Raw genomic sequence first — 12,118 nt, forward strand, 5'->3', positions numbered from 1 at the left:
AATTTGCCTACCATTTGTCTAATGCTACATGTTTGCTCAGATTTAAATGGTAAAGATGATCCTTCATTGGTTCTGCCTTGTAAATAAAACTGAATAAACTGTTCCTCCCAACATCTGTTTTGTTTTGTCATGCTCAATCTGTACAAATCTTATTGTATATGCAGTCGATGGCACATATCAGGGCCGTCCCTCCCTACAGGCCGATCATGCAGACTGCGTGGGGCCTCACCTTGCGGAACGGGCCTCATCCTGCGGAGGGTGCCTCAACTGAGCCGAAAATGTGCCGCACCTACAGTATGCGCTTATGCGGCGCAATTAGTGTGGCGCGGCACGGTTTCGCCGCTGCGAGGCTCCACTAGTCCCCGTCGACGACGACGCTCGCGAAACATAGGGCCTCATCATATAACTTTGCGTGGGGCCTCATGTTGGCCAGAGACGGCCCTGGCACCTATACAGGGAAAAATAAAATATAAATATACATTTTTACATTACATTACATTACATTGCATTTAGCTGACGCTTTTATCCAAAGCGACTTACAATAAGTGCGTTCGACCAACAAAATACAAACTTGAAGAAAACAGAATCATATAAGTACATCAGGTTTCATAGAGCAAAAACATTTCAAGTGCTACTCAACTGGCTTTAGATAAGCCAGCCCTTTATTAGTATATAAGTGCTTTGTTAATAGTTCTATCGCTCGAAGTGGAGTCGAAAGAGATGAGTTTTCAGTCTGCGCCGGAAGGTGTGTAAGCTATCTGCTGTCCTGATGTCAATGGGGAGCTCAAACATTTGATCAGCAGAGGCTTGTGTGTTTTGTGTGTAAAAACTTGTGAAGAGCACTCCTGTTTGAGTTGTTGACCAGGATGTTTTTTTACTTGATCTTTTTAATAGCAATATTGTAAAGTTGAATGTCTTTTGGTTTTCTGTTGTTACTGTGCAAAACACATCTGAATGGAGTGACTATTACAGTAAAACCCATCTAATCGAAGACAACTTTAATGTCAACCTTCCAGTTTGTATGTACAGACAGAGATCGAAATACTGTTTCCCACAATCCCGAATATAAAAACTGTATATAGAATATAAAATAAAAATATGTGTGCAAATATGTTTGTATATACACACAGTCAAAGACACATTTGTACATGTACATTAAGACCTAAATAAAAACACAAAAATCAATATATACAAAATAACACTCACTTCAATTTCCATCACATCATACAGAAATATGTTCATGCTTCCAATGCAGCATATCTCCTGCACAGAACAAAATTAAGAAATGTTTTGCAAAAATCTTTTAATGGTTCTGATAATTCTAAAAAATGCGGTCCCCTTTGTCAGGATGTAAAGCTTCAGCGGGATGCCCTTCATGTCCATCTTGTCCTGGATTAAAGGGGGTGTCCTCCTTTGATGCAACTATTATAATCACATGAGTCACCCTTCACACACTTCTCCATTACAAATTACACTAACACAGAGGGACCCTGGCTGTTGACCCCTGACCCCAGATGGCTGTGACAGGCTTCACATTGCACGTATGCAAACACACAAATAGAAATGAAAGTCACGAGCACTGTCAGCGGACAGAGAGACACTTTACAGAAGGTGATAAACCTCGAGGGACGTGAGGTTTAAAATGCACAGATAGAGAATGACTGTAACATATTAATTATAGATTATTATACATGTTGGTTACGTGAATGCATCAATAATATTAGTACAGTGATATATTGATACTTGTCCCCTGACATAAGTCCCACCTGATGAATATAGATGTGATTTTGCTGCTTTACTTTCACATGCTTTTCCTAACTATTTCATTAAATTAATATGTTCTTAATTCATCGCACTATTTATATAGATGTATGATTTTGAATTGTTTCTTTTGTAAAATCACAAACCCTAATCCTATTAGCAGCAAATCATACTTAAAGTAATGAAAGTAATAGTAGGCTTAATCATTAATCAGAAAGGCACGTCAGAATAATATAAACAATAATATTAGATTACAACCATTATAATATACACCTTTATGCTGGTCTAGCTGAATTTAATTAGTTTACTTTATATACTGCTGGGTTGTTCAACCTATAATAATACATCAGCATGTTTTATTTATGTTTTTGTATCATTATTGTCTGTGTATTGTAGATGGAGTAAAAAGTACAATGTTTACCTATGAGATGTGGTGGAGGTAGAAAATAGCAGAAAATGTAAAAGTACATTATAAAAGAACAGTACTTCAGTAAATGTACTTAATAACTGTCCACCATTGTGCATTTAACACCATGAATGGTAGTTTCCACAGTACGTGAGTTATGCTGTATCAAGTGCATTAAAGGGATCAACGGAATAGTACGATCTGCTGATAGAGTGATCGAGAGGAGCAGCTGCTGGAAAATATGTTAATATCAGGTTAATATGGGAAAGTTCAAGGGCTGTGATTGACTGGTGGCAGGAGATATGCGAGCTCTGATTGGCTGCCGTGAAGGGGGCACGTAACACGACGTACGATCACGATCACGAGTACGTCCCATGCATGCGAGAATGATGACGTTTTACGCAAGCTGGATATAAATTGCAGTGCCTCGCGCTCAGTCAGTTAATGGAGCAGTATAGAGAAGCGATTTTCAGAGCTTTAAAAACTTATATTTACGCCTTTTTAAGCGTTTTATTTGTTAGGTCTATATCCTTAACTTTAGTTTGAAAGTACACTTGCGTGTTTTTTCAGCTGACGTTGAGCAGGACTTCGGGAAAGACAAGAAAAAATGAAATACGTTATAGGAATTGGCGGGTAAGTGTTTATATTTTTAACTAACAGCTGTCTTTTGCTTACATTTAGCTAGAAAATGTTATACATATTTGTATTGCAGCCTAATGCTCTGACAGTTGAGTGGAGTAGTTAATATCAAACTGTTGACTAATATTATCTTGTGAAACGTGAGGTTCATGCAGATATTTTGAATTAGAAGTTTAAATATATAGTTGTTTATTTTCATATATGGGGATTTATATTAGCTTCTGGTTGATACAGATTGTACATCATTATTTGACACATGTTTTATCAGCTGCCCGCCAGAAAGAGGTGTCGTTAAATCGGTTTAAAGTATGGGTGTGTAAAGGGAACTGGATGCACCGTCAATTCCTATGAGCGTTACTCTGAGGCGATTGAAGCTCAAAATAGAGCGACTGTAGATCCATAGTACCCGTATGTGGGCCCATTGAGCATGCGCAGTTGAGTTTTCCTTTAAGCCCAGCCTCCAACCTTCCGCTCTCTTCTCAGTTAAATTAATAGAGAATAAAGAATAACTCTGGTTACAGCTTTACAACATTTTACAATTCTTAGACCCTAATGATTTAATTAAGAGCTATAGAAGTGTTATTGTCAAGCTGATTTACAGACGTTTCTTTTCCACAATGTAAGCCAGACAAAATGACGTCACGGGAGTTGTAGTACCACCGTTTATCCACTACGGTCATTCACAAAAATCGGCTTCAGCGGGAGTCCCTGGTTTGTTGTCATACATCGAGCGGGACATTTGAAAATTCACCGCCAGACCATAAACTGTGAAGCTAGAGACAGGCGAAAAGTGGAGGGAAATGTAACTTGACTACTGCCCTAAACCAACAACAGTTTAATGTCATGTTTATCATTTATATAAACCCTTTTACATAAGGACTTGACACTATTTCATTGCATGTTATATTATGAAAACAGACCTTGTGCTTTTATTCAGCATGAATTGTTTATAAAAGCAGGGCAACTTTTAATTACACATGCATCTTTTAATACATTACACTTTGTTTTTAAGCTAATGTGGCTTCTTTTCCTGTTTACAGATCAACTATTTAATGTATTTAGTTACTTATAAATGTAAACAAAGTGTGCCATGTGGCACACTTTGGTGCAAACATTGTATGGTTGCTTTTGTATGGTTGCAAACATTGTATGGTTGCTTTTAAGTATTGTGGTGTTTAAATCATAACTATCTTTCTGGCAACAAAATTGTAAATATTTTCTATTTTAAATTACTTTTTGCCTTTTTGTTTATAGAGTCAGTCGAAAAAAATCAAAAAAACTAATAATTATGATGTAAGCAAATGGGGCTTCTTGTCCTGTTTACAAATAAACTATTTATTTTATTTACTTGCTTATAAATGTAAACAAAGGGTGCCATGTAGGAAAAGTAGTTTTAGCTTTTAAACCATTACTGTAACTTTCTGTTCATCATATTATTATTAATTTGTGGTTTTAATATTGCTTTTTGTTTACAGGGTCACTAATGGTGGGAAAACCACCCTGACCAACAGGTTGATCAAGACGTTGCCCAACTGCTGTGTTGTGCACCAAGACGACTTTTTCAAGGTGAGTTTTAGCAAGAGGAAAGTTAAGAGTTTTATTTGATGTTATTGTCGGCCTAGTTTTCCCTTTCATTAACTCTGCATGAGCATTGCTTTTATGTAAAGTTAAGGGTGCCGCCCAGCGACCTTTCCCACCCCCACTTTGCCCCCTCAGTAGAGATATGTTAATGTCTTTCAGGATAGCTTCTTTACTGCTTCAGTCACGATTACCTCTCTTGTGTCTTTTACATTTCTTCAGATTCCTGGAGTAGCTTTACGTCTGAACTTTTCTAACATGCATCCATATCTCCTCAATCAACCTTTTTGTTATATCTTTTTTAGCATTTCTCTCTTCCCTGATTTAGTTTAAGTGTTCTTTTGGTAGATAGCTTGTTTTATTTAGTGCATGCCCTTTGCTTGTGTTTCTATGTGTGCACTTGTTTAGCCTTATTACTCGAGCATGTGAGTGGGATCTGAAGTGTTCAGAGCTGTGAGGTTGCAGCAATGTTTTATTGGTGACTGTTATTTCAGAAACCAGATCAGATAGAAGTCGGGGACGACGGCTTTAGACAATGGGATGGTAAGACTTCACCAAAGACTGTCTGAGTCACTTTCATGTCATATAAACCCTCCAACATTACATCCATTATTAAAGCCATTAGCACAACACCATTAAGCTGACAACACCCCCTAGTATCTTGGAGCAAAATACAAAAGACATATTTTCATATCTTTGACTGTCTTATTAACTAGCTATCTTTTCCATCGTCTGCCTTTTCTATTGATCTCTCTCCACAGTGATCACAGCCATGGATATGGAGTCCATGACCAACACAATGAAAGCCTGGATGGAGAACCCGGTGAAGTTTGCTCGTTCTCACGGCGTCCCGCTGTCTTCTGCACCCGAAGAGTCCAACCCGGACGAGCAGACGCACATCCTGATCGTGGAGGGCTTCCTGCTCTACAACTACCCGTGAGTCCATTTTATTCACTTGTTTCACTTGCTGGGTATATCTCCTTTTAGCAGTACAATGTCTAACTGGGGAATGGTTGAGACTCTGGAGGTAGAGCAGTTTGCTTGTGGAAGTTTCCTTTAGCAACACACACTTTATTACCCAAATTGCCCGTTTAGCAGACCAGCCGCCAGTGCATGTTAGCTCCGACATCATTGGTGTGAAAAAGTGTTTTATCTGGTTAGTCAGAAAAGTGCAATATAAATGCAGTCCATTTAACAGCATTTGTTTGTGTTGCATGATCTTGCATCACACTGAACTGCTGTCATGAGATGTCGATTTATATATAATCTTCTTTTTAAGTAAAGAGGTAAACTATTCCAAATTAGGATAAACTCAATGGTCATAGCAGAGAGACACAAAATACAGTGTCAACCTTGAAAGAATATTGCTATTAGGGATGCCAGTGATTATTCGATTATTCGTTACAGTCTCCATAATCGAATATTATTTTTAAAAATCGATTTTATTTTTTTCTGGCTTAGTTTCAACCAAAATATCGACTAATGCTGTAAACTTGGAGGAAGCCTGCGTGCAGAGCAGACTGCTGCTGCAGCACGCAGCACACCGACCCCGCCCCCCCTCTCCCTCACACGTGCGACTAAAGATGAACAAAGCGGCAGGTAAAAAGAGTTCCTCCTCGTGGAACTACTTCGAACTTACAAGTCCAAAGGAAGTTAAATGCAAGCTCTGCGAAAAGACGTTGGTCTCTCACAGCTCAACCTCAACAATGCGTTCGCATTTGAGTGTGAAGCACGCCAAAGAGGTTACAGAGAAAGACGCAGCACAGCCGGCCATTACCAACTTCACTTCAAGGCCACGTCGTTGTGATGACATGCGTGCATGTTTGTTGTTTGTACTGTTAGACATGTTCCAGTCAAGAAAACAATGGAATTCCTTTTGTCTGAGCCGAATAATCGATTTTGATCATGGTCAGTTTCTGGCAACCCTAATTGCTATAGGGTTATTTTGTTATTGTAAATAAGTATATGCTGTATATGGCCGCCATGTTGATATATCTTATGTACAAGATGAGTACCACAGTATAACCCTCATACTATATCTTTCTATAAAACCCCCCGTTATGCCTTTTTTCCTCTAGTTAGTTAATAACATTTAGTACTTTTTTGTTTTTACTGAAAGTTCTTGTTCCTCTCTCCTCTAGCCCCCTGCTGGACGTTTTCGACAAGAGCTTCTACATCACGATTCCTTACGAGGAGTGCAAGAGAAGGAGAAGGTGAGCACACACAGTTTAGACTGCTAATGATATAAATACATTTAATGTATATAGCGCTTTAATAAGTATACAAAGAAACTGCAAAAAAACCTGCATACAGAAATGAAAAGATGCTAGGGCTACATGTTTTGGAAAAAATAATATTTGCAATTAATTTGAGTGATATTGAGATATGATTTGTGATGTTACACATAAACATTCACATTGTCAATTTAAAATGTAATAAAATGATCATGGTTTTTAAGAGGATCTGTACTAAAAAAGGATTGTTTTATTAACTATATAGTTAGACGTCTCTGCAGCATCACAACACATCCATTCAGATAATCTCACATATTTTACACGTACCAAATATTCCTCTGGATATTGTAGTAATGCATATTGCCATTTATAAAAAGCTTATTAATTGAGCAGCCCTGCCAGATTTCAATGAGTGAATTGACCTCAGCTGTTTTTGTTGCCTGTTAATCCTTTCATCGTGAATGCATATCCTAACATCGTGTTTATTTCAGTACGAGGCAGTACACGGTCCCCGACCCCCCCGGCCTGTTCGACGGGCACGTGTGGCCGATGTACCTGAAGCACAGGAGAGAGATGGAGAGCAGCGGCCTGCATATTGGTACGTAACAGCTCCTGTCTTACTTTATAACAATACATATATTTCAGAAACCTTAAGGAGATCCTGTGTAATGTGTTCTTAAACTCCCACTTTATGTTGAAGTGCAATCTTTTAAGCATATCATAACATTTGTCTGTTACAGGGGACTTTTTTAAAATACTGTTTTTGATCATTGTGAGGGAAATCCTGTGTGATGTGCACTTTTTTTAACGCATTATTCATGTTGTGTGTGTTGCAGAGTGCCTGGATGGTTTGAGCTCTAAAGAGGAGATCTACACCCAGGTGTACGAGAGCATTCAGAACAACCTGCTCAATCGTTTATAGGTAAGGACATTTTAAAGTCTTTCATTATTTCTGAAAATCATATAAAAAAGTTTGTGTGTATCATAGTTGGAAAGAAATATGTGATGTTTAATGGCTGACATTCAGGCTTTGTTCTACACCTAAAAGACAGTTTAATTTAAAATGTAACATTGTTTTTCCTGTGTTTCCCACAGCAGGAGGACTCCTCTCCATCCCTGTACAGAACCTGTAAATAGTCCCGAGGATACTTTTTTTTATGAACTTTTTTTTCTAATTTTATTCTTTGTTCGTGAATGTAACAAAGCAATCTTAATTTATCATTGTCTTTTTTATTTTTTATTGTTGTGTTTGAACCCCAGCTTTACCGGGATGTTTTGTTAAACCACTGACTTTACTGGACCCTTCGTCACATCGTCCTGCAAATAAACGCTTCAGTTGCTGTGGAAAAACCGTACATCCAGACCTGTGTGTCACGTCTCTTCATCACAAGATTAAATGTTGTTTATTAATATTTACTGTTAGATTTAAGGAACTTTATAAGGGAAAAACTACCCTGTTTTTATATTGTTATTATTGTTTCCTTTTTATAATTGAAAATGTTACTCTGCGGGTTAAAATAATTAATACAAAATATGAATCAATGAAATATGGTGTACTTTCATGAATTAAGATACCTGGCAGTATATCATTACAGCTATCTCAAACTTTAACCTGATTTAAAATTAAAATGACGAACACATTAATGGCTAATTATAAGATATGATTAATAATATTCTGTACGCTAAGTACTTTCAGTTAAGGAACTCAAAGTATATTTTAATGCCAACACCTTTTTAAAGGCAAGGTTTGTACGGGTGCTGGAAATCCTTGAAAATGCTTGAAATTTCATGTGGTGTTTTCAAGGTTTGAAAAGTGCTTGGATTTTGAATAAAGTGCTTGAAATTGCACTTGTTTTACTTTTATAATACATTTCTGTCTGACTGAATAGTTCGCCAAGTAAATTATATATTTAAAAAAAAAAAAAAATGTCTATACACAATACTCCCGTGATTGGTGGGAAACCAAACTGATACTTTACATTTTTTATTTAACCAGATAAAAGCATTGAGATAAAATCTCATTTTCAATGCTGACCATAAGTAAAGTGGAAGCTTACCTAAAATGGCTTCATACATTAATAATAATAACCAATGCTGCATCCTACGCATAGTAAGTGAGGACCATCCAGTTAGGCTATACAGTTTGCAATGATGAGTCCTATAGGGTGCATTTGATATATAACGCAGTGCAGCATGGTAGAGTGGGTCAAGTTTGGCCAAAACAGTGGGACAGGCAAATCTATAAATGGTGTCACCGTAGTCCAGCTGGGACAGGAATAAGCCAGAGACCAACCTTTTACGGGATGAAATTGAAAAACAACATTTAAGTCTGAAAAGGAAGCCAAGAGTGAATTTCAATTTCTTTGTTAGAACTTCAATATGGTGTTTAAAGTTCAGATTACTGCCCAGATATTTGTAGGTATATCGACAAACTCAACAGAAACACCATCAAGGGTGTCAATGGAGAGGCAAGAGGACGCTGACTTGGGAGCAAAAAGCATTGCTTTGGTTTTCTTAGACCCCGGCCACACGAGGACGAAAACCGCTAAACGCATAGGATTAACGCAAACGCAATCGCAAACAAGCTTCCGTCCACACGCAATAGTTATCCGGATAGTGTCTGTCCACACGAGACCGCTCCGTTTAGCTCCAACCGCTGGAGAAGCTGCAGTACATATGCAGGAGCCTGTCCGTGGCGCTGTAACTTCCTCCACCAAAGCAGCGAAGAAGCATGGTTGTCATGGTTGCCCTTCTGTTTATTCTCCGCGGTGGGGGCCGAGGGAACCGGGCAGAGTTTTTCGCCAGTCAACGTGTATTAAAGTTTAAACCTTCCGACAAAATTATAAAAGTGCCGGTCAAAGGTCTTCTTTGTTATTTATTGAGCTTTAAAACAAATGAATAATGACTCTATATATTATATAGAGTCATTATTATATTATTATATAGTATATAATATAATAATATAAATACACGGAGCCTCTCTTTTTCCTCCCTCTCTTTGGACAGCGCCAGTGTCTGTCTCATGCAGCAGCTGATCCAGTAATGAGTGACCCGGCCGACAGTAAAAATAAACATATTTATAACTAGTTTAGGTTTGAGAGGTGTCTCCGTCCTGTCAGATTAGACTTCACTCGCGTTTATGTCCATATCGAGAGAAAGATAAATAATCTGAATTCAGTGTGCAGTTTACTTTGACGTGGGGGTGAGCAGCAGAGGTGGGGAGAGGCGGGGCTATTGCGCAATCATTATCAGAAAATTATCGCTGAAGCTGCAGTACATATCCACAAAAGCAGCGAGTAAGATCCCCCCCGGATGTGTAAGTCTGCTGTAGATGTTGCACAAAGAACTGTAGCATGGTCAGTAGCGTCCGGAGCACGATAGCAACTCTGCGATCCGCCATTGTTGTTGTTGGCGAAACACATCAGCAATGGCGCGGGGTACGCGGAGGTGAGCAGCAGAGGTGGGGAGAGGCGGGGCTATTGCGCAATCATTATCAGAAAATGATCGTATAGGGCGTACACACGGAGCTGTTTGACCCCCCAGAGCGTTGCGTATGCCGTTCTATCCACCTTGGGACCCGTTATCGTTTCCTCAGTCGTTTAGTGCCGTATTCGGTCGTCCTCGTGTGGCCGAATAGTCTATATGACAATAAACAGTAACGCAAACGGCCGTTTTTGTCCTCGTGTGGCTGCAGCCTTAAAGGAGTCAGTGGTCTGTGGAGTCCTCAGTTTGTCTGGGAGGGAATTCCACAGGTGAACAGAAAGCCCCCCCATGGTGCGGAGTTTGGTGCTGGGGGGGAAGCAGATGGTTGGTTGTAGAATGCAGGTTGCGTGTGGAGGTTTGTGAGGAGAGTAGTTCCTTGAGGTATGAAGGAGCGTTCCCGTCAGGGTTTCCGCTATAGATTTTTTTTCGCCGGTCAAATGTCCGGACAGAATTAATTTTACCGGACAAATTTGAAACTTACCGGTCATGTTTCAATAATAATAAGAATTGTGTAGCAGAGTTTCCGTTAGCAGGTAATTACCGGACTATGACCGGATATGCTGATGTTTAAACTCAGTTAATGGGAGTCATTTTTGTATTGCTTCCAGTGCTGGAATTGGGCCGGTACTCACCGGTACGCAGTACCGGCACTTCTGGTTCTGACCCATGGAGTACCGGCACTTCTTGCTCAGTACCGGCATGCTGGCGGTACTCCGGTACTCATGCACCGTGCCAGTACTCAACACTCTCCCGCCGTTCTTATTATACATCCATATATATATATATATATACAGCCGCCCGGTACTCAGTAGGTGCGTCATGAGGTGCCGAACGGACATTCTCATCGCTCTAACCGCTGGAGTTTCACAGCGGCTGTCAGCTGTTTACTCCTGTCATTCAAACAGAACGTGCTGGAGAGGGGGCGGGGCTTATCTTCTCCATGTAAATACTGTGGTGGAAACGACTATGTCAAAATTAACCTATTTGACCGTGATTTAATAGTAATACACGTTTCAAAATAATAATAATAATAATGCCGAAGTAACAACATACTGAAAACTGTTAGTAAAACCATGTTTTAATGCTTTACAATTTACATACCTAGATGCACGTGTGTTGTGTTTATGCAGTGCAACTCCCACCCAGTGGGTGGCTATGTAGAGTGATAGAAAAGAGCAGGCACGCCCCCGAGAGAAGGAAAGCAAGTCACGTCACAAATTAGCATTTCTAAAATGTTAGCGTGGATTAATAAAAGTGCAAAAAGACAGCGGTTGTCGCCGGAAGAAACTTCAAATACAGAGAATGCTGTGCCTGTGTTGGAAATTGTGTCTGATGGGGAGCTTTCTTTGGTTGATCCTCCTGCTCCAAGTTCTAGTGCATTAGCATTAGCACTAGCTCCGCCGCCTCCTCCAGAGCCTCTAACGTTAGCTGCTGCTGGCGCAACTGCCACCACCAACACCGGGCAAAGCGATGCACCTGACTGCTGGACAACGGACCAGGTGCAATATGTTTGCAAGACCAATGCATGGCTCCTTCTTAAAGATAAGAAGCTAGGATGTCGGATATGCAGAGATGTCAAATCTTTGGGAATACACACTGGACAAGGACTGAAACTGTCAACTGAATGGGGTGAGTGTGCAGTGTCTCATTTCGGTGTTGACAAGGGCAAACAACAAGCTAGCCTGAGAAAAAAAAATCAAAGAACATAAAGAATCACAAGCCCATGTAAAAGCTGCTGACATCCTTACATCTGCTTCACGTGAAACTATTCAACATCAAGTGCAGTCTATGCATAAATCTGAATTAGACACCACTATCAGAGTTTTTCGAACGGCATATAAAATTGGCAAACATAGCCGGCCATTCACAGACATGCCAATTGATTTGAATGTACAGAAACTGAATGGGCTGAACGTGGGCAGGGTTTTGCACTCCAATAAAACCTGTGGCGAAATCATCGACCACATAGCTCATGAGCTGAAGAAAAAAATGGCAAAAGACATTACAGAAAACCAAA

General features: G+C 39.6%; 1 protein-coding gene across 3 annotated transcripts; it reads left to right on the forward strand.

The window, feature by feature from the left end:
• The first annotated feature begins 2,538 nt into the window (after positions 1 to 2,538).
• mibp (muscle-specific beta 1 integrin binding protein) lies at positions 2,539 to 7,981 on the forward strand. 3 transcript variants are annotated; one of them, XR_004567322.1, is made up of 9 exons: positions 2,539 to 2,800; positions 4,282 to 4,372; positions 4,879 to 4,927; positions 5,146 to 5,320; positions 6,526 to 6,597; positions 7,110 to 7,216; positions 7,455 to 7,540; positions 7,714 to 7,834; positions 7,865 to 7,981. XR_004567322.1 is itself a non-coding variant. In XM_034199052.1 (8 exons), the coding sequence occupies exons 1-7, from the start codon at positions 2,775 to 2,777 to the stop codon at positions 7,538 to 7,540; spliced, it is 606 nt and encodes a 201-aa protein (XP_034054943.1). In that variant the 5' UTR covers positions 2,539 to 2,774; the 3' UTR covers positions 7,714 to 7,981. The 3 variants fall into 3 exon arrangements, 2 of the variants coding, with proteins under 2 accessions (XP_034054943.1, XP_034054944.1); XM_034199052.1 differs by having other exon boundaries at positions 7,714 to 7,981; XM_034199053.1 differs by lacking the exon at positions 4,879 to 4,927 and having other exon boundaries at positions 2,565 to 2,800; positions 7,714 to 7,981.
• The last annotated feature ends 4,137 nt before the right edge of the window (positions 7,982 to 12,118 follow it).

The sequence above is a fragment of the Gymnodraco acuticeps genome, unplaced genomic scaffold (genome assembly GCF_902827175.1).
Source record: "Gymnodraco acuticeps unplaced genomic scaffold, fGymAcu1.1, whole genome shotgun sequence".
NCBI classification, from domain to species: Eukaryota; Metazoa; Chordata; class Actinopteri; order Perciformes; family Bathydraconidae; genus Gymnodraco; species Gymnodraco acuticeps.

Coding starts and splice junctions, on each gene's coding strand:
- mibp (XM_034199052.1), top strand. CDS start 2,775: ATGAAATACGTTATAGGAATTGGCGG. Junction 4,373..4,878: donor ACCAAGACGACTTTTTCAAG/GTGAGTTTTAGC, acceptor CTGTTATTTCAG/AAACCAGATCAGATAGAAGT. Junction 4,928..5,145: donor CGGCTTTAGACAATGGGATG/GTAAGACTTCAC, acceptor CTCTCTCCACAG/TGATCACAGCCATGGATATG.